This window comes from Prionailurus bengalensis, chromosome A2 (genome assembly GCF_016509475.1).
Source record: "Prionailurus bengalensis isolate Pbe53 chromosome A2, Fcat_Pben_1.1_paternal_pri, whole genome shotgun sequence".
Lineage (NCBI taxonomy): Eukaryota > Metazoa > Chordata > Mammalia > Carnivora > Felidae > Prionailurus > Prionailurus bengalensis.
In genome coordinates this window covers 62,491,369-62,512,780 of record NC_057348.1, presented here as the reverse complement: position 1 = coordinate 62,512,780, position 21,412 = coordinate 62,491,369, and the positions used below count along the sequence as shown (strand labels likewise).

General features: G+C 53.3%; 1 protein-coding gene across 1 annotated transcript in view; it reads right to left on the bottom strand.

Annotated features, from left to right (window-relative positions):
- ABCA13 (ATP binding cassette subfamily A member 13) overlaps nt 1-21,412 on the bottom strand; it is a 114,058-nt gene that overhangs the window by 78,012 nt on the left and 14,634 nt on the right. Inside the window, exons 5-10 of the mRNA XM_043588436.1 lie at nt 21,000-21,137; nt 19,593-19,770; nt 17,737-17,955; nt 12,480-12,676; nt 7,977-8,134; nt 6,098-6,328 (exon numbers count right to left, since the gene is read on the bottom strand). Of these exons, the coding sequence (XP_043444371.1) occupies nt 6,098-6,328; nt 7,977-8,134; nt 12,480-12,676; nt 17,737-17,955; nt 19,593-19,770; nt 21,000-21,137 (1,121 nt within the window). The remainder of the gene's footprint in view (nt 1-6,097; nt 6,329-7,976; nt 8,135-12,479; nt 12,677-17,736; nt 17,956-19,592; nt 19,771-20,999; nt 21,138-21,412) is intronic.

Here is a 21,412-nt window from a genome sequence, read left to right as displayed (position 1 = left end):
AAGGTGCATGAAGGAATTACTCCCTGAAGCAGGCAGTAATGATGGACTCCCTCTGTATCCAGATTTTGGTGATAGTCCCACGACCCCATGCCTTTGCCAAAATTTACTGAGTGGGTTTTCCTATATGCAACTTCAAAAATAAAGAATGGAAAAGAAAACAGGACAAAGAGGAGACAGATTAAGAAATTTCCAAAAGGTGCATCAAGGGGTATAGATAAGAATATTTTGGGGGCACCCAGCTGGCTCAGATGATGGAGGGTGTGGATCTTGAGGTTGTGAGTTTGAGCTCCATATTAGGTGTAGAGATTACTCAGAAATAAAAATCTTTTTTTTTAATTTTTATTTGTTTTTTTTAATTTTTTTTTCGGGACAGAGAGAGACAGAGCATGAACGGGGGAGGGGCAGAGAGAGAGGGAGACACAGAATCGGAAACAGGCTCCAGGCTCTGAGCCATCAGCCCAGAGCCCGACGCGGGGCTCGAACTCACGGACCACGAGATCATGACCTGGCTGAAGTCGGACGCTTAACCGACTGTGCCACCCAGGCGCCCCTAAAAATCTTTAAAAAGAATATTTTGGAGAATAAAGGGAAATACAAATCAGAAATAGGAATATTTAGGGAATTAGCATAAAAAGAATTTTCAAGGACCACCTGGCTGGCTCAGTGGCGGAGTGTGTGACTCCCGATATCGGGGTTATAAGTTCGAGCCCCACATTGTGTGTAAAGATCACTTTAGAATCTTTAGGGGCGCCTGGGTGGCTCAGTCTGTTAAGTGTCCGACTTCCACTCAGGTCATGATCTCGCGGTTTGTGGGTTCGAGCCCCGCGTCGGGCTCTGTGCTGACAGTTCGGAGCCTAGAGCCTGCTTCAGATTCTGTGTCTCCCTCTCTCTGTCCCTCCCCCGCTCACACTCTGTCTCTCTCTGAAAAATAAACATTAAAATTTGAAAACAAAGAATTTCTAGAAGCTGTGCTGTGATTAAATACCTATGATAACACTAAAAATACAGAAGGGCTAAAATACAGAAACGCTTACTTTCCAAATACCCCACAGCACGTGTATTCTGGATTTAAATGCAGTGAAAGTGATGCAGAGAAGTCCTCACCTTTGCATGACTTCCTGCGGTTTGTCACCTGTTCTGAGGGTTATCGCATTATCTGATCCAAACAGAAACGGTGTTGAGAACGTTAGGGAAGAAATTTCTGTTTCATTGAGGAGAAGAATGGGGTTCCAGCCACACGCGGGCTGCTCCCCGACCCAGCTGCTCCCACCGCACTCAGGGCCTGCAGGACGAACTGTATCCTGGAGGCTTTTTTTTTGTTTGTTTATTTATTTTGAGAGAGAAGAGTGAGGAGGGGAGGGGCAGAGAGAGAGACCCCCAAGCAGGCTTCGCACTGTGAATGCAGAGCCCAATGCGGGGCTCGATCTAATGAACTGTGAGATCATGACCTGAACCAAAACAGAATCAGATGCTCAACAGACTGAGGTGCCCCAGGAAGGCTTTTAAACAGAAATTAGGCAGCCATAGAAGCAAAGGTTATGGGGAAATGGACACCACTTAAGATCGGTATCATTAGTTGGGGTAACTCCTGTTACAAAGTGGCACAGGCCAGAAAATTTTAAACCTGACTTAAGATTCTGGGCATGGTGCCATGAGACTTCCTCCACAGTCTCCTCTCTCCAGGGTGGAGGACAGGGAAGGGGACAGACATCAGCCATGAAAGGAAGGACCCCCGGGCAGGGGAGGCCAGGCCAGGCTGTCAGTGAGTCAGGGTGTGGGAAGGAGGCACCCCCCCACACACACACAAAACCAGCTCCCAGCCCCGGAGAGGTCCATGGGCACGAAGGCCCCAGGGGAACTCACCATCCAGGAGGGTGGCAGAAAGACCAACCAGCACCACCCAGCCCTCCAGCCCTTCCGAGTCTGGCTCCCTGGGCATTTCATGGGCATTTCAGGCTTTGCCAGGAGCCCCTTCCATCAACCCCACCCTGTGGCTCTCACAACTCCCAGGGACATATTTGGCCAATGGCCTGGAGAATGGATTCCAACCCGGGGCTCTGCGGTCCGGGTGCTGAGACTCTCCCTAGATTCAGTCCGAACCTTGGGGACTGCCCTGGGGGAGAGTAATCACCACCCCGGGGACCTCGGTTTCCACTCCCACTAAACCCTGTCAGAAGGTGGGCATTCCTAATATGGAAGGCGTCCTGCATCAGCCAGGGGCAGCGGGTCCGCAGTGACAGAGGCCGCCTCACTGGGCCCTTGGGCCCCACAAGTGACAGCTTTCTGTGGCTCGTGTAAGTCAATTTCCCATTGATTTGTCTAGCTTTTACTAAAACCACACTTATAAAGGAGACGAGTGGCTTAAAGAAGATTCTGGCAGCTAAAACAAGCCCTATCAGCACGCACAAACAAGTAAAAGGCAGAGCTGACACCTTCTCTGCTCCAGAAGTCTCTGATTTAATCCAGGGCTGTGGCTGGAAATGCAGCTAGACCTGATCATTTGGCAGAAAAGGAAGGAGGGAGTGAGGGTGAGAGGGAGGGAGGGGAGGTAAGGATAGTGAGGAAGGGGTAGGGAGAAGAGGGGAAGAGGGTGGGGGGAGGAGAAAAAGGAGGGAGGGATGAAGGGAAGGGGAGGAGGGAGGGGAGGGGGAAGAGGGAGGGGAGGGGGAGGAGGGAGGGGAAGAAGAGGGAGGGAAGGGGAAGAAGAGGGAGGGAAGGGGAGAGGGGAGGGGAGGAAGGAGGGGAGGAAGATTGAGGGGAGGAAGAGGGAGGGAAGGAAGAGGGAAGGGAAGGAGGAGGGGAGAAGAAGAGAGGAAGGGAGGAGGGGAGGAAGAGAGAGGAAAGGAAGAGGGGAGGGGAGAAAGGAAGAGGAGAGAAGGAAGAGGGAGGGAAGGAAGAGGCAAGGGAAGGAAGAGGGGAGGGGAGGGGAGGAAGGAGAGGAAGAGGGAGGGAAGGAAGAGGGGAGGAAGAGGGAGGGAAGGAAGAGGGGAGGGAAGGAAGAGGGGAGGGGAGGAGAGGAAGGGAGGAGGGGAGGAAGAGGGGGGAAAGGAAGAGGGGAGGGGAGGAGGGAGGGAAGGAAGAGAGAAGGAAGGGAGGGACAGAAACACAAAGAAAAACACAGAAGAATTTTCTATATGCCATTTCTCTAAACATACATAATGATTAACAAAACATTAAAAGCTAAGCGTCCACATGGAACATACAGACCCCTCACCACTTTTCCCTGTGATGTCTGAATTCCTAAAACAGTCAAGCCAAGTGTTCCACAGAACCGTACTCTACCTAACGAGAACGGTCACAGGACGCATCGGCTCTCCTACGTCACTGGCGACAGACGAGATGCCACTTCCACGAAGCTGGTTCTCCCTGCCATGTGTGTTCACCTGTGAGTATGCAAGTGTACAGAAGCTGACCATGAACGCTCCTTACAGCATCCGTAAGTGGGTTTGGTCCAAAAGGTGGGCCCATACCCCCGCATGCACCTGTGCCCTCTTCTCGGGGCAGAGAATCAGCTGAGCCTGAGGACCCCCTCAGCCTCGAACAAGACACCAGGCATCTGGTAACCCTCCCCCCCCCCCCCCGCCCCGGGGAGCCCGGGGATGCTGGGCCACAGACCCACACAGCAAGTCTGGGCTCCACGGGCCATGCCCCCACCTTACGATGCAAAGGAAATTATTGTCGGTAAATCTCCCCGTGCTCATGTACGGCTGATGCCTTTCTTTCCCATTTCACTGAGAAAATAAAAGCAATTAGGAAAGACCAAAATAAAATTAAAACAAAGAACAAAAGAATTTTTTTTTCCTTTTTTTAAAAAATATTTTTAATGTTTATTTATTTATTTATTTATTGAGAGAGAGAGATGGAGAGCACAAGCAGGGCAGAGGCAGAGAGAGAGGGAGACACAGAATCCAAAGCAGGGTCCAGGCTCTGAGCTGTCAGCACAGACCCCCTCAGATCATGACCTGAGCCCAAGTCGGATGTTAACCTCCTGAGCCATGCTGGCGCCCATCTTTTTCCATTTCAAGCGACCCAAACTGGTAAGACGACTCTCAAAGGTGGTGGGTCCCTGCGTGTGCAGGAAAACAGTGAGCGCAAGGTTCCCAACTGTCACAACTACCAGCTCGCAGACGCGGCAGCTGGCACGTTTCCCTGGAGCACGGATACGACTTCCTTCCATGACATTCCAAAGCTGTGACAATGATGTCACTCCCTGTGTTTCCACAGGCAGGAAGAACCTTTACCATTGCTGACAGGCTTGTTCTGAGCAGGAAGTGTTATGGCAAAGCCCTAGAATAACCAAGTAAGCTGCTGCAGTCACTCCATTTCAAAGATCAAAACCCCCAGCCTCACACGAGTAGAGAATGATGTACCCAAGGCCCTAGATATTGGAAGGAAAAGGATTTGGATTAGAACCGGCGGGGGCAGAGCTCACACCCTTTCCACTACGATGCTCTAGTCCCAGACGCTGGACGTATCTTTACAAGGGTCCTGCTCGCGGTTCATTTAGAAAATACTTAGTTATACATACTACATATTAAAATACGGTAAATCTTAGGGCACCTGGGCGGCTCAGTCGGTTAAGCGTCCGACTTCAGCTCAGGTCACGACCTCACAGTCTGTGAGTTCGAGCCCCGCGTCAGGCTCTGTGTTGACAGCTCGGAGCCTGGAGCCTGCTTCGGATTCTGTGTCTCCCTCTCTCTCTCTGCCCCTCCCCTGCTCATGCTCTATCTCTCTCTGTCTCAAAAATAAATAAACATTAAAAAAATTTTTTTAAAAAAACAATATACGGTAAATCTTGTTACATTTTACCATCTTTTGTGACCATTTTATTCCAGACAAAAGTTGCTGCGGCCACTATCTACACTGATTCCCACACACGTGGTTGCTGTTTCTGTCACGTTGCTAACCCAGCCCCCCGAATCCGTTCTGAAACACAGCCCAAAGTTCAGGCTGTGACTTTCTTCTTTTCTTTCCTAAGTTTGCTTATTTATTTGGCGGGCGGTGGCGGGGGTGGGGGGGGAGGGGAGGGAGGAGAGCAAAGGAGAGGCAGAGAGAGAGAGAGAGAGAAAGAGAGAGAGAGAGAAGATCCCAAGCAGGCTACATGCTCAGCACAGAGCCTGACACTGGGCTGGATCAACCCCAGGACCCTGGGATCATGAGCTGAGCTGAAATCAAGAGTCAGAAGCTCAGCCTACTGAGCCCCTCAGGCACCCCAGCTCCGACATTCTAGAAGTCACGATCTTTCCATTCTCGTGGTTCTGTAAGGTCTCTAATATTTCCGACTCTGAGTGCTGGCTGCAAACCACAAACTTCATCAGCTCCTAGGACTATTCTTGCCTCACGAAGACAGAGGGCTCCGAGACTCTGCCCAGATTTCCCCTCTGCATCATGGATTTTCATTCTAAATCTGCAGCACTTTCTATAGATAATAAATGAGGGAAAATCACAACTCAGCTGAGGCTCGCCGAGCTCCAGGCCCCAAAGCAAGGCTCGCCTTGGGTTCAGCTACACCCACGGCCATCCTGGAGGAAATGCCTGGGTCGGCCTCCCGCTGGTCAGAGAAACCACACTGAAAGGTGGACATCAGCCGGCTCAGTCCCAAGTGACAGGAAGCGTAAGGAAAGTGACAGGAAAGTCCCAAGTGACTGGGGGGCAGCATGGGGCTCGCCAGGAGCCAGCAACGTCCGCGAGCCTGACCTTCTGCACATCTCCTCCTCTGCCCAGTGTGGAGCCATGGGCTTCCAAACAGAAGCAGGTCCACGGAGAAAGTCAGGGGGTCTCCAGATGAGGAGACAAGGCAAGCCACCTCCCGACTACTGACAAGTGTTCAGACGTGTAACGACTCCAGAGTAAAGACATCAAAGCTCTCAAATCTAAAAATGCGGATTTTCCCTAAAGAACGATAGTGACCCATGGGGCGTGCTCCGGTCCATATTGGCTTACGTGGTGTGTGGCACTGATCAGACCCTGGAAACAATAAATCGGCCATGTTCTCCGTCACGCGCCCTCCCCGCTGCCTTACCCCCGCCTCACCACCGACGCAGGGTGGCAAACCAAACGTAGTCAGTCAAAAGCGCACCCGACCAGCTGAACGTACCTCTTCCAGTGTGGCATCTGAAATCCCGAAGCCGGTCAGATGCAGATGGTCGAGGTTCTGCTCCAGGGTCTGGAACAGCCCTTTGAAGCAGGCTCTGTCCGCATCCTTGGGAATGCCGTAGACCAGCTCAGCCCCGCTGCTGTCTTTGAGGAAGGCTTGAGGGATGTAGGTCTGGATCAGAGACGTGGCACGAGTGGCGTGCTTCAGGTCATCGGTCTCCGGAGCAGAAGGCTAGCCGTCCCACAGAGGGGGCGAGAAAACGGCAAGGCTCGTTAATCCAAAAATACCGACTTTACGTCATCTGAGGCCACGTCTGAAATTCCAATTCAAAGCAGCGACGTCGAGAAATATCATTTAAGCCACGGGCATTTCTAGGACACGGTGTACTTCTTCTTTTTATTTATTTAAGTTTATTTTATTTTATTTTTGAGAGAGAGAGAGTGAGAGAAAGAGAGAGAGAGAGAGAGAGAGAGAGAGAGAGAATCCCAAGCAGTCTCCACGCCGTCAGTGCATAGCCCGACATGGGGCTCAAACTCACAAACCATAAGATCATGAGCTGAGCAGAAACCAAGAGTTGGGTGTGTAACCGACCAAGCCACCCAGGCTCCCCTGTTCTTCTTCCTTTTTAAAAATAAATCTCTGGTGGTAATTCCAACAAGGTGAGACCCGCACGCCCATCTTGGCCGTGGTCACCAGGCTCCTCGGACAGGCCTGGGGAGGGCTATACGCACAGAGGCCCCCTGAGCCTGGGGACAATCCTAGCAAGGGGACTACAGGATACAGGGCTGGGTCTTCTTAAAGGGGAGACAAGGATCCAACCACGGAGGGAAGGAGGCACCTTGGGACAGCAAGATACTTTACCCAAGTCAGAGAGGAAGCAGGAACCTTGACTCAGGGCCCACAGCCCCTGCATCCCAACCCCACAGCCACCTCTGCCAGGCTCCAGTTGACAGGACCTCTGAAATGTACCTTTTACCCCGGAGGTCCCTCACTACATTATCATAAAGCTTTAGCCTCCAAAAAGAACAGTCACTGTCAGAAAAATACTTCCAGGGGCGCCTGGGTGGCTCAGTCACTTAAGTGTCCAACTTCGGCTCAGGTCATGATCTCACAGTTCACAGGTTTGAGCCCAGTGTGGGGCTCTGTGCTGACAGTTCAGAGCCTGGAGCCTGCTTCAGATTCTGTGTCTCCCCGTCTCTCTGCCCCTCCCCTGCTCACTCTCTGTCTCTCTCTTGCTCTCAACTCTCAAAAATAAATAAACATTTAAAAAAATAAGAAGAAAAATACTTGTAGAGCATCTGGGCTACGATACTGCTTGGCCAGACCCAGCGGATGCTGTTACCAATCAGGTACTTTTGAGCCTCATCTGATGCCTCTGTCAGTGCAAATGCACTGGGGTCACAGGGGCTAATTGCTCCGCTCAGCCCTGGGGGATTTCTTCTGGCATCCAGGCCGCTGTGTACAGAGACTTCCACTCAATTACCGACTCCCTCTCCAGTCCACCCATAACACGGTAAGTCCCTGTCCGGGGCCACCAGGAAACGCAGTCTGCAGCTCAGTGCCCCCCTTCCCTGACCACCAGGAGCCCACAGCAGACCCCCACCTTGCCGGCTCCTGACCATGCTGTGCACACACCACAGTGACCATGTTTTCATTCTCAGGTACACCCTTTCCTCCACATGTACTGAGACCCCAAGGCCCTCAGGCCTCCCTTCATAGGACAGCAGCATTACGGGCAACACTGGACTCAGAATCAATATTCGTTCAGTTGATTTGAGTCCGAAGTGTAAAACTCTGTCACAGGATGGCCAAATTTGTCTCCTCTGCCCCACACAGGAAGGGCATTTCTCCCACATACCTAGGTCACTGTGCGTCGTACCTGCTTGCTGAGCGTCAGGCTAAGTCCCTGGCCGTAGGCCTGGGTCAGGCAGAAGGGGGGACCGCAGCAGCGGAGCCGGCCATGCTGCAGGAGGGCCACACGGTCACCGAGCGCCTCAGCCTCATCCAGGTGGTGGGTCGTGAAGATGATGGTCCGACCTGCGTCCCAAGGCAGGGGCGTCAGAACGGGCACCAGGAAGGCCCCCAGGGGATCCCGGACACGACTGAAAGCCCATCACTAATTTTTTTGATGTTTGTTTTTATTTAATGTTTATTTTTGAGACAGAGAGAGACAGAGCTTGAGCAGGGGAGGGGCAGAGAGAGACAGAGAGAGAGAGAGAGAGAGAGACAGAATCTGAAGCAGGCTCCAGGCTCCGAGCTCTCAGCACAGAGCCGGATGTGGGGGTCAAACCCACGAACCGTGAGACCATGACCTGAGCCGAAGTTGAACGCTCAAGCAACTGAGCCACCCAGGAACCCTGATTTGATGTTTTTTAATAAAGCAGAAAGATGAAAAGACTAGTCTCCCCAATTCATTAAATAAATAGATAGATAGATAGATAAAGGCATCCAAAAGGAAACCATGAAATGTAGACCCCAGCGCAACAAGTGGGTGCCATGACCGCCCTCACCACAGCTGTGTCCCAAAGATCAAGGCCAACCTCCCATCCAGAGGTCCTTCGAGGTTACTAAAAATTGCTCAGTCCCTGATCTGGGATTCGGGGCCAGTTAGACCCTGGGATTAGTGCAACCTACACTTGGGGTGATGCATTCCCACACCAGACAATGGTCTAAAAATAAACGTCAAACAGAACTTACATTCCAAAAAAAATAGAAGTATATTAAGTCCAGAGATATTGATTATCGACCCAGGATGGTCTCTCAGGGGATAAGAAGACACATCCCCCAAACTGCAAAGCATTACTTTATAAGATGCTGCTTTCCTGTCTCTCATGGATTCCGTGGTATGTTCCATGCCCCTCCTTCCAAAAGTGGTATCCCCCACCTCCACCTCCTCTTGTCTATTTTAAATTTGTCTTTTTTTTTTTAACATTTATTCATTTTTGAGAAACAGAGACACAGATCGTGAGCAGGAGAGGGGCAGAGAGAGAGGGAGACACAGAATCCAAACCAGGCTCCAGGCTCCGAGCTGTCAGCACAGAGCCTGACGCAGGGCTCGAACTCATGGACCGTGAGATCATGACCTGAGCCGAGGTCTGGCGCTCAACCAACTGAGCCACCCAGGTGCCCCTCATGTGCTTTTATTCTTAAAAAAAAAATTGTTTAAATGTTTTATTCAGTTTGAGAGAGAGAGAGAGAGAGTATGAGCAGGGGAGGGGCAGAGAGAGGGAGACACAGCATCCGAAGCAGGCTCCAGGGCCCGAGCTGTCAGCACAGAGCCCGACGCGGGGCTCGATCCCACAGACTGTGAGATCATGACCTGAACCAAAGTCTGATGCTTAATCTACTGAGCCATCCAGGTGCCCCTCCTCTTGTCTATTTTAATGATAGCAACGACAAGCTCACTGACCGAGCACCCAAGGACCAGATATGGAGCCACACGCTTTCGTCCACAGTACACTTACTTCTCCCAAAACCCTACACGCAGAAACACTCACACACACAGGAATGTGATCGTTTCTCCAGGGTCATGTGCAGCGAGAGTGTGAGTCGGAGAATTAGGTAGTTCCGTGCTAATTTGTCCGGGCATCCTGTCCTTCCTCATTCTTCCAAGGGAGCCCAGGAAGGCAGGGAACACGCGGATAAAGCCCCAGGCCAACCGAGCCCTGCAGGCGCTGGTGTGCAGGCAGAAAACCCTCTTTCTACTCAGCAGGGAACAACTGTTTTTGTTCAGTCCTTACATCTGCTTCACAAAGCTACAGCATGGTCACCCGGGAGTGTGGGGCTCTTTCCAGAATCAGCGATCCATTCTGATTCCTGAGCACATGTTTTCCTAGAGGGACCACCTAACTCAGCTGCTTACCTCTCACTACCCTGAGTCAGAGCGGCCCGCCTTTGAGACAAAACAGCCAGCCCTCTGGGTGTCCTTTTTGGAGACAGAAATCACTGCTTGCCGACCAAGGACAGTGAGAAAACAAGTAAGTTATAACAACGGGATGGGACATTCTATCGCATCGGCTTTCTGTCCAGAGATACTGTTGTGTTCATGACTCAACCCTGGAAGATTCCATCTCTAGTTTTTAAAGTGTGGGAGAACAGCAGCCTTGCTAGCTGATGCATACCGCAACTCACGCTTTCGGGGACGATGGAAGCTGTGTGCTGGTCGGCTGCTGGCACATCTTCTTCATCAGCCCCAACTCAGGAGTGGCAGGGAAATGACTTAGTGCAGTTTAAATTAGCCTTATCTCGGGGAGCCTGGGGGCTCAGGAGTTTGAGCGTCCGACTTCGGTTCTGGTCAATATCTCACAGTTTGTGAGTTCGAGCCCCGTGTTGGGCTCTGTGCTGACAGCTCAGAGCTTGGAGCCTGTTTCGGGTTCTGTGTCTCCCTCTCTCTCTCTGCCCCTCCCCCATTCACGCTCTGTCTCTCTCTCAACAATAAATGAATATTAATAAATTAATTAATTAGCTTATCTCTGTTTCCTCCTTCCCTTAAGTGGGGCTCAGGGTCTCTGGCACAGAGGTTCAGGGGCTCCCATTTTATGGGCAAGGGTCAGGATCTCTTGTGCTGTGGTCTCCAGATGACCCTGGGAGCTTAGGCAAGGCCCAGAAAGGGTCAGGTCTGAGCACAGAGTGTTCCCCACTCTCTGGGCCTCTGCCCTGCTGACGCAGTCAGAATCTCTGACAGACGTGTCTCCCCCTCAGTGCCAAAGCCTGGCACCCGTGAATGTGTGGGATGTGGACCATGGGCACCTCCCTGGCCCCAGCGCTCCGCTGGGCCTCCAAAACAGCAGTGAGGCTGCAGGAGGTCAGATGAGCCCAAGCCACTGACACAGCTTCACCCCTGGCCAGGGTCACCCCTGATGGTACTGCCCCACCCCCCTCCCGGGTCACCCCCTGGTGGTGGTACAGCCCCACCCCATCCCAGGCCCACACCCAGAAGGGAACAGAAAGCCACCATCTGCTCATTCCATTTCCCTGCTTCTTCTCTGTCTTCTGCATCCACACCCCCCCCTACGTTTCTGGAACCAAAAGGAACAGGATTGTTATTTCACGTTTCCTTAGTGCCATCTTCCTCCCTGAGCCCAGCCTTAGGATGAAGTATCTTTCCTTCCTGAGGAGACACGTGATGGCCTGGGTCCTCTGGGAGCGGCCCTCTGAGTGCTAAGAATACAGGGCTTCTTTCTGGTTCCTTCTCTGAGTCTTTCTTTTTTTTTTTTTTTAATTTATTTATTTATTTTGAGAGAGAACACAAGCGAGTGGGGGAGGGGCAGAGAGAGAGAGAGAGACGCAGAATCCCAAGCAGGCTCCAGGCCCCGAGCCATCAGCACAGAGCCTGACACGGGGCTCGAACCCACGAACCGTGAAATCATGACCCAAGCCGAAGTCGGACGCTTCAGCGCCTGAGCCCCCCCAGGTGCCCCCGCTCTGTGTATTTCTTAAGCAGTAAATCCTAATCTCCCCCAGGGAGGAGAAGGCTCAGGTCAAGTCAGGTCTTGTACTCAAAAGGGAAGAGAGAAAAGCAAAGCAGAGTTTCTCCAGACTCCATAGTCACAAGCTAAGTCACCCTGTTCCCCCTGCTTCCTTCCCGACTGGGGTGTTTCTGTGTGAAACACCGGGGCAATGCTCCGAGGCTGTCAGGATCACAGAAGGAGTCCCAAGTGGGGAGTGAGTATCTGCCCATCCCACGCCCTAAACTGGAAACCCAGGACAAAACAGGTGATACAGGGACCCCTCAGCCTGGAGTCCCCAGCCACCCGGGCTCCCCGAGCCCCCTCTATAGCTGTGAGCAAACCCCATGCCCATCTCTGCGTACCCCGGTTTCCTCACCCGAGGAAAGGAGGGCTCATCCTACGTCACAGCAAGGACACCTGCTCTAATCACCTAGGATTCCACGATGGCACACAATTCAGAGGAGCTCAATTTTCTTTTTAGAGAGAGAGAGAGACAGAGCAGGTGGGGGAGGAGAGGGACAGAGACAGAATCCCAGGCAGGCTCTACGCCCAGTGCAGACCCCGACGCAGGGTTCCATCCCACAACCTGGGATCATGACTTGAGCCAAAATCAAGAGTTGGTCGTTCAACCGACTGAGCCCCCCGGGCGCCCCGAGAGGAGTACAGTCTTCATTGAAATCACATACAGCCTGCATTGATAACCCCATCGCAAAGTCAGTTGGGAAGATGGGACTCAAAGGAAGTGATCCCAGGCAGTACAGAGACGCTGTATCACAGACAGATCTCTGTCAGCTCTCGTGACAGCTGCTTCTTCTGGAAAAGGTCATGTGTCCCCCCGGGGGGGACGACCCGGCCCCTCACAGAAGAAGGCCTTCCTTGCTCTGCCCGCGCCACAGCGTCCCTGGAAGACAGCGCCACGGCCCCATTCCTACCTTCTCGGTACTTGAGGAGAATGTCCCAGATGCCGCGGCGGGAGCAGGGGTCCACCCCGCTGGTCGGCTCATCCAGAACCACGGTCCCCGACCCACCGATGAAAGCGATGCCGATGGCCAGCTTCCTCTTCATGCCTCCGGAGAGCACGCGGGTCTGTTTGTGCCGATGCGGCGTTAACTCCACGTCCCGCAGGGTTCTGAAACAAGAGCGGAGCCCTCACTCTTCCCCCTCGACACCTCGCTGCTCCACTGCGGACGGCACCCCACAAACGAGGATGAGCAAGGAGGCGGAGGAGGCCTGGAAGCGTTGTGCGCTCCAGAGTCCGGATGCGGAGGCACCGGCCTTCCTGAGGCTCTGGGGAAATCACGCCCAACGGGCCCCGTGCGAGGCCTGCCCAGCAGGGGTCCACCAAGTACCGTCTTCGGGAGAGACTTGTCTCCTCTCCAGACAAGGTATCTCTCTTCATGTCACCGTGCCCTCTGCCGAGGGGCCAGCATTTCCACCAGAGTGTGCACTGCTGGGGTCAGAAGGAGCAAAGCGGAGGTCCCACTCCACCATGCACCACACGGTGGTCCAGGGAAGGCCTCTGAGTCGGGGCCCCCCGGCCCCACGTCAGTATCCACCTGCCTTCCTGACTCAGGAGTCGGGAAGTTCCCGTGAAATGCCACAAGCTAAGTATGAACTGTCAGAGTCCATTCATGTGAAGGTCAGCCGTCGATGCCCTCCCGCGGGGCTCTGGATCCCAAACGCCCGGGGCCTGGAAGGCCTCCCCCTGCAAAGTTTCACCTCCTTCTGCGGTCTCCTCTTTCCCCCTCCGCTGTGGCACCCTATTAACTCGGCAGACACTCACCCCCTCCTCACCTTCTTCCATCGTGTTCTTTCTTCCCCAAGCCTGGCCCCAGCCCAAGGATTCCCTGCCCGCTAAGCTGCGAGCATCCTTCCCACTCCCGGCTCACCAGCATGCAGTCAGATAGGAGGCCGGACGCCAGAGGAATCATAAGGGTTCCGCACAGTTGAGCAAGAACCATCCGATTCTAGAAAGTTCCAGAAGCCTAAGCAAAGACACTTGGGTGAAACCCCAAGGATCTGCTTGTCGGATGCTTAAGTAAATGTGTCCTGTCTGTGTCATTATTTACAACCTTTCCATCCTGGCCCGGAAAGAGCTCACGTAGCTCCCCAGGGCGGGATACAGAGCATTTTCTGCAGATAACAATCTTGACCGTCTGTCACCAATTAGACGTGGCCCACCGACACGGCCCCACCTGGGTGATTCCAATACAGCTGTTAAACCCAACTCAGGCATGTTGACCAGAGATCAATCAGCTCAGAAAACAAACAGAAAGATGCCAGGTGTCCCCAAGCAGGTCTCCTCAAGAACGTTGTGACATTAAACCTCAAACCCCTCCATCACCTTGACCTGAACCTGATTCCACCCACTCACAGCCAGCTGCACCTGGGGCCTTGTCGTTCCAGAAACCACAGTCCTCCAGAGGTCGATGCCCTGCATCTCCCTCTGTCCACCACATCCCTTTTCCCAGTTAGTCCTGGCCTCTGGCAGTCACTCAACCCCAAAGGCTCAGCTGCCCACTGTCCCCCACTCACACAGGGCCCTCCCTGCCTCCAAGAGTGATGTCCCCTTGGAACGATTGGGTGGCTCCGTCAGTTGAGGGTCCAACTCTTGATCTCAGCTCAGGTCATGATTCCAGGTTTGTGGGTTCCAGCCCTGTCAGGCTTTGCATTAACAGTGTGGAGTCTGCTTGGGATTCTTCCTCCCTCCCTCTCTCTCTCTCTCTCTCTCTCTCTCTCTCTCTGCCGCTCTCCCCTCCACCACCTGCCCTCAAATAAATAAACTCCTGTCGAGGTCACCAACGACCTCCACACCCGAAATCCACAGGTCGCCCCTCAGCCTTCGTTGGACCTGACCCTCAATAGCATCTGATGCATTTGACCAAGCCCCTCCTTAGCGGACTTGTCTTCCCCTTCCCGACTGGTCTCTCCGTCCCGCCCCCTGGGTGGTCCTGCTCACCTGTCCATTGTCTCCACACTGTGTCCACTGCCACCTGCCCAGCGCCCAGTCCTTTGTCCTCCCTTATCTACCTGCACACAAGACCTTGACGACCTCACCACCCTCAAACACCTGGGGCCCCACGGTGTGTGCCAGAACTCCAAGAGCCCCATACCGACATCTCCCTGACTGAAGTCCTGATCAAGTTCCTCTTCTGACTTCTTGATGTCAAATCAAGGGCAAATCAAGGGCAAAACAGTAGAGACCTGACATCCTGACAGATACACACTCGGAAGATTCTCCCAGGGATCCCGTCTCCCTTGACTCACATCTTAACAATCCTGTGCGTCAAGGGAATCGGGTGGTGCCGCCGGACCCAGTTCGGGGTGTGCTGGCTCTAAACCCCGTGTCTTCAGTTTCTGCTCCCTCTAATCAGGAGCTGCTATCCTAAAACGTGATCTCACACAGATTGCTTTTGTACAAATCGGCCTGGTTTCTAGGTAACACGCTGCAAACAGATAACTGTTAAGGTCGCCTACGTCCAAAAAAAAAAAAAGACGAAGTCCAAGTAGCACTTGATTTAAACCCGATCATAATCGCAGAGTTTGCTGTGACACGGAGCACGTGCCATTTTTTTAAATTAGAATAGGTGGTGACCTGGGCCTTTTTTTTAAAAATCTAGGTCTTACGGACCCAATCGGCCGATCACAGCCATCCCTCGCGAAGTGCCCGCTCAAATTCAAGACAGGCTTGCAGCGCACAAAACACACGCTCTCCCCACGCGTCCGAGCCTCCACAGTCACGAGCACGGTTCTTGCTATTATGGGCCTCTCCGGGGCACGCCGTGAGAGGTAAAGGAGGCCCCCGCAGAGGAGAATGTCCTCAGAGGCCCATGTAAGCTGCCCACAGCGTGACCGTGGACAGACGAGGAACAGAAGAAACCACCGTGAACATGCAGTGTGGTGCACCACGTGATTTTATGGGCTGATGTCCCCTGAGGCTCCTTCCACCAGGTTCAGACGCCACCTGCCGCAGAGACTTAATACGGCCATCAGAACAGGAGTGTGTCTCCAGAGGGATGTGACGTGTCCACGCCCCCTGGTCCCTAAACACGGCCACCTCTGTGGGGTTGACATCAGCCCAGGCGCGGACCCTTCCAGGTGTGGGAAAGTGGGGGCCCAAGGTGGCAGAGAACCAGCTCAGAGTCTTTGTCCAACACGGCTTTCCATGGGGCGTTCGAGGTAACCACGGTGTGGATTCTACCTCCTGCTCTACGTCAGATCCTGAGCCCCGAGAATTCCTCCCTCTACCATGTTCTGGTTCATGGTCCGGTTCGTGGTCTTGTTTTGTTGTGTGTCTTCTCACTGACAAGACAAAGTCTCTGACCCTGGCTCACTTTACCTCTCTAGGATTCCCATGTGTGCTGCTAGACCCATCTTAGCCTGAAGACGGATTGTTCAGGCAAGATCCCTTCAGGACTGACGGCCCGGACGTGGGCTCCATGGTGACCCAGGCTGCGTCAGTCCAGATGCTCCCACGTGCTGTCGGGGTGCTGGCCCACCCACCGGCCTGACCACCCACCAGCCTGCCTGCCCACCTACCTGGTGCCCCCTCACCTGCCTGCCTGCCCACTCCCCCACCTGACTCCCGTGCACCTGCCGCCCGCCCTCCATGGCCCTGAGAGTGCATATTTAAGCCCCTGTCCCCTGCATGCACTGCCTGAGCATCCCCTCAGACCCCTGGGATCTCCTAATGGGCGTCTGAAATGCAACACTAGAAATGTGCCTGCGAACCCCCTTTCTCCCCTCAGCAAATGTCTGCTTCCCACAGATCTGCACCCCAGACTGTGCGGCACGGCAACCGGCCCAAGGGACAGGCAGCACAGCCCTGCTGCAGCCAAGCTCCAGGCCATGTTCTGGCTTCCCCAGCCCGGAAGCTGAGCCCCATCCCCGTCTCCGGGAGACACTCTGTAGCAAGCTGCCCGCAGGTGGCCACGGCAGTGCCCGGCACAGAAGGTGTTAAACGCAGTGCCGCAGGGGCTCTGGTGTCAGACACGTCCCGCCCCTCCAACTCACCCCTGTAAGATGCACTCATGACTTTACCTCCTTCCCAAGTCGGCCCTCTCCTTTTCCAGGAACAACGCCACATTCCGCTTGCCTGAGCAGAGGCCAGAACTGCTGGGGACATCCCCCCCCACCTCACCCCGCGTCGATGAGAGCCCCTCCTGCCAGCTCAGCACCCGTGACCTCTTCTGGCCTCTCTCAGAGCAGGAGCCTCGACTCGCCTCCTGAACTAGGCCAGCCGGCCCAGTCCAGCTCCTGATTTCAGCTCAGCTCCCGATCTTGCAGTTTGTGAGATTGAGCCCCTGGCAGCACAGAACCTGCTTGGGATCCTCTCCCCACTCTCTCTGCCCCATCCCCCACTCTCTCTCGCTCTGTCTCTCGAAATAAATAAACTTTACCGTCCACCCAGCTGCTGTCCGTGACTCAGGCTGCTGTCCCCACTCCCACCTGTCCTTCCGAGCTCATCCCCGAGACACCGCTTTGATTTCCCACCAGGGACCTCCGGTTCCTCCCTCCTCCTTCTGGTCCAGGGAGACCGGAAATGCATTCAGCCATCCACCGGACTCCTCCCCTCCCCACCCTGGACATCCTGCTGATCCACACAGTCTGCTCCTTCCGACATTGAAGAGTCTTCAGTTCTGGGACTTCTTCTCTCCCCCTCGACTGGCTCTGCCACCCCTCACGCTGCCACGGTCCCCCACTCAAAGCGGCCTCTGTCCCCGGTCTTCCCCAGGGCTGTGCTCTCTACCCTGGGGCCGCAGGACAAGTCTACCAGAGCGGCAGCTGCTGGCCCTCCCCTGCCCATGTGCACCTGCTTGTGTGAAGAAGTCTGACCCCCTTTAGCAGATCCAGCTGGGCCCCAGGAGCTAGTTCTCGGCCCACCCCCCATTCTTTCACTTCAGGACACACACCCGGCCCCGTGCTCCAGACACAAACCTTCCACGCGCAGCCTCGGCCACACGTTCCCACGTGGGCTCACCCATCTAGACCCCAAGGACAGGCCAAGTCAAGTTCAGAGTCCTCCCTGAGAAGCTTTCTCTGGAATTTCCAATGCTGGCGGCTGTGTCCTAACTCCACAGTTAAAGACAATTTGCTAGCTCTCCTCTTCTCATAAGCAAAGACACCAAAGGTACTTTTAAAGCATCTCTTTGTACACCCGTCACTACCAAAGACACGGCGGGCGCTAACCTGTTGACCTGTTGGCACAGCTCCTTCCGGGTCCACTGCGGCGCCTTGATGGAAGCAAAGAGGACCAGGTGCTCCAGGACGGTGAGGTTGTCAAACAGGACGTCCCGCTGAAGACACACCCCGAGCTCCCTTCTGATGGCAGACAAGTCTGTGTGCAGGTTCCTGCCGTTCACAGTGATGGTTCCGGAAGTGGGCGGGTGGAGCCCCGTCAGCATGGATCTGCCGGAGACCACAAATCAGCAGAGGACCCAGGAGCCCGCTGCTCCCGATGCCAGCAACCCAGAGGGATGCGGGGCGACCGTCCAAGGACCCGCTTTTACACGGTGACAAGCCGGAAGGAGCTTAGCAGGATGGGTGGCTTAATCTCGGAGCCGTGGGCTTATGATGATGTTTATACTCCCCTAAACCTGCTGATCATAGACATTCTAGTGGCATGGGAGCTTAAGACGGTAAAATCCGACTTTGTTTTACAGACACGGAAACGAGGGAAGGAGATGGCGTGTTTCCTTAAGTCCTCCTGAGTAGAGACACAAGCCTAGTAGAACGCAAGCCTGGACATGCAACTCCGTGGCCGGGAGCTCCTGACTTCTCTCAGGTGCACTGTCCACATCAAATCAGGAAGTTCGCCTGCATGGCCTCCTTGAAGGGAGCCCGAGGACTGCCTGGCTCTGCTGCTTTATCTCAGAAAGTGTATTATTTAGGTTTTAGACTATTTCCACATCTCTGAGAAATTATACAGGGGCGCCAGGGTGGCTCAGTCGGTTAAGCGTCTGACCCTTAAGCTCGGCTCAGGTCATCATCTCACGGTGAGCTCGAGCCCCACATCGGGCTCTGCACTGATGGTGTGGAGCCTGCCTGGGATTCTCTCTCTCTCTCTCTCTCTCTCTCTCTCTCTCTCTCTCTCATCTGTTCCTCCCCATACACGTGCTTTCTGTCTGTCTCTCAAAATACATAAATAAACTTAAAAGAAAGAAAAAAGTGTACTCCCAAAGCTGGCTTTCTGACTCATTCTCTGCAGAATGCCTACTTTTCCAGTCTGAAAACCCTACAAGAACGCTCAGTGGGATCTCCGGCTCTATTTCACAATCCAAGCCAAGAGGAAAACTTTTCTTTGTTTCTCTATTTTTAATTGAAATTTCTGAAGCTTTCTACATGTTACTTTGCCACGTTTCTTAGGAAGTTCAAAGCAAATAATACTTTTCACGTTTAACTAAGTGCACGTTAGTCGTATGAAAACAGAACCGAGAGAAATGTCCTTATTCCTGGGACAAGTTTGACCGTGTTGGGGCTTTTCCTGGGACGAGACCCTTTTCTGCAGGCAGCTCAGGGCTGCTGCGTGAGCCCCACGCTTTGAGTTCGTTTTTCCTCTGGGATTCTACAATTTGATTCTTTAATCAAACCTGGAGCCATTGGATCCCAAACCAAACACCAAGCCTTCACAAAAAAAGCCCAAGCACACAAAAAGCAGAACATGAAAAAAGAAATACTCAGCTGGTTAAAACATTTGCAGACTTGGTCCCAAGTTTCATCTTCCCATAGATACATGAACAAACTTAAGCGTAGCGATAAGATGGGAAGCGTCATAGGACGCTCAAAGACTAAAGTAAAATCACGATGTGTTATGTGTAGGGGATAAAAGACTTCAGGGTCTTTTTAGGGGTAAAGGGGTAAAGCCCCGTCTGCCCCCAGCCAAGGGCGGCTGCTGCGCACTCCCCACTAGCTGTCTGTCCCAGAGCACACAGCGACTCCGTCTCAAAACCAAAAGGAAGAAAAGAAACCTAAGCTTCCTGTCTCACAGGTAAACTGACATTTTTTAGAATCAAACCCGCATTTGACGAGGCTGAAAGGACACGCACATGACTGTGGTTTTCCCGGCACCGTTGGTCCCCAGCAGGGCAGTGATCTGGCCTCTGTGGAAGGTGAGGGTCAGGTCTCGGACGGCCGCCTTGTGGCGCTCATATTTCTTGGTCACAGACAGCAGGGCGACGCCCGGGGGACCTCTTGGTTTTCCCTCCCCGATCTGCAGCGAGGACCCTGAGGAGAAGAGGCAGATTCAGCCTGGAGGACTCCCAGTGGTGCTCACGCTTACGAATTCAGTCGTCTGCCATGGATTCGAATTAGAGCTCCGTGGAACACGCACAACTCTAACACCCTTCCTTACCAAAAGCAAGAGGCAAATTACATGATGGCCTCAATTAAATGGAGTGGCTGATGACAGACTTTTGTGCCCTACTGTTATGCATCTCGTAAGACAAGAAAAAGGAACATGCACACACACAATTTGTACGTATGCAGAGGGAAAATCACAGGCAGGTTACGCACCAAAGTGCCCATGAGTGATAGTCTGTTGTGGTGTGGTATGTTCCGAATTTCCTAAAAGATTCCTATTTGACTTGTGTAGTCAAAAAAAGAAAGAAAGAAAGAAAAAAAGGTTATGGGGACACCTGGGTGGCTCACTGGATTAAGTGTCCGACTTTGGCTCAGGTCATGATCTCATGGATCAAGGGTTCGAGCCCCGTGTCGGGCTCTGTGCTGACAGCTCAGAGCCTGGAGCCTGCTTCGGATTCTGTGTCTCCCTCTCTCTCTGCCCCTCCCCTGCTTGCGCTCTGTCTCTCTCTCACTCACAAATAAACATTAAAAATCTAAAAACAAAAAAAAAGAAAAGAAAAAAGGTTACCTTACAATGTTGACTTGTGGTATAAAACTATCATGATGGGAGCCTGTGTATCTGTAAATTGCCCCTGAAGTCATGCTTCTGTGGAAGGGGCATAAGGGGAGCCCAGATGGACGGGGGTCCTGCCCTCACCACTGGGAAGCACGCTCCTTGCCTTGACAGGGCAGTGATGGTCCTCCTCTCAGTCATGACGAATAAGCTAGCGTGTGTGAAACGCTCTGCAATTTCTACAGCACACTGCACCTGATGGCTGACCACCTCTCCTTTTATTTCTCACACAAATTCATGTTAGAGCAGAAGCTTCGTCCTGCAGACAGAGAACGCACGCACAGACGCACCCAGCCCACAGCGGGGCTACAGACAACAGGTGCATCGACACTCCAGGGTTCTGGCCCCCAACGCAAACGTCAGCAGGGGATCCTTTCTTACGACGTTGCCCCGAGCTGTGTTTCTGAGCCCGAGACCGACCCCTGAAAGCGGGCAGCTGAGGAAGGCACACCAAGTTCCAGAGACTCGACCAGGAGGAAAAACAGAAACAAAACAGACCGGAAGGGAAGACGCACATCTAATAAGGCTACTCTTTACAAACCTTTATCGTCAAAGTTCTCGCTGGAGAAGGACAGGTTAGAAGTGGGAGCGTGTGGTCTCTTTGCCGCGAAACCACCCAAGTTCCTCCAGTATGACGCGGTAAAGGGAAAATACCATGGTTTCCTTAATCCAAAAGTTCCTAAAAAAACAAGACACAATTAAAACCAGTTTTTTCTCCTTGGAAGATTCTGTAAGAGAATGGCTTAGCCAATTATTATAAAATGTTATTCCACGTTAACGTGTTGAAGGCACACCCCATACAGGACCCGATGACAACCGGGGGTATGGGTATTAGCCATGCGGGGAGCCCAGACTCTCCAGCCTGACCCACGGCCGGCGGCTGGGCCCCCTCACAGCCACCTCCCTCAAGAGGCCTTCTGAGCGTTCAGTGAACAGGCAGGTATTTATTAAAGA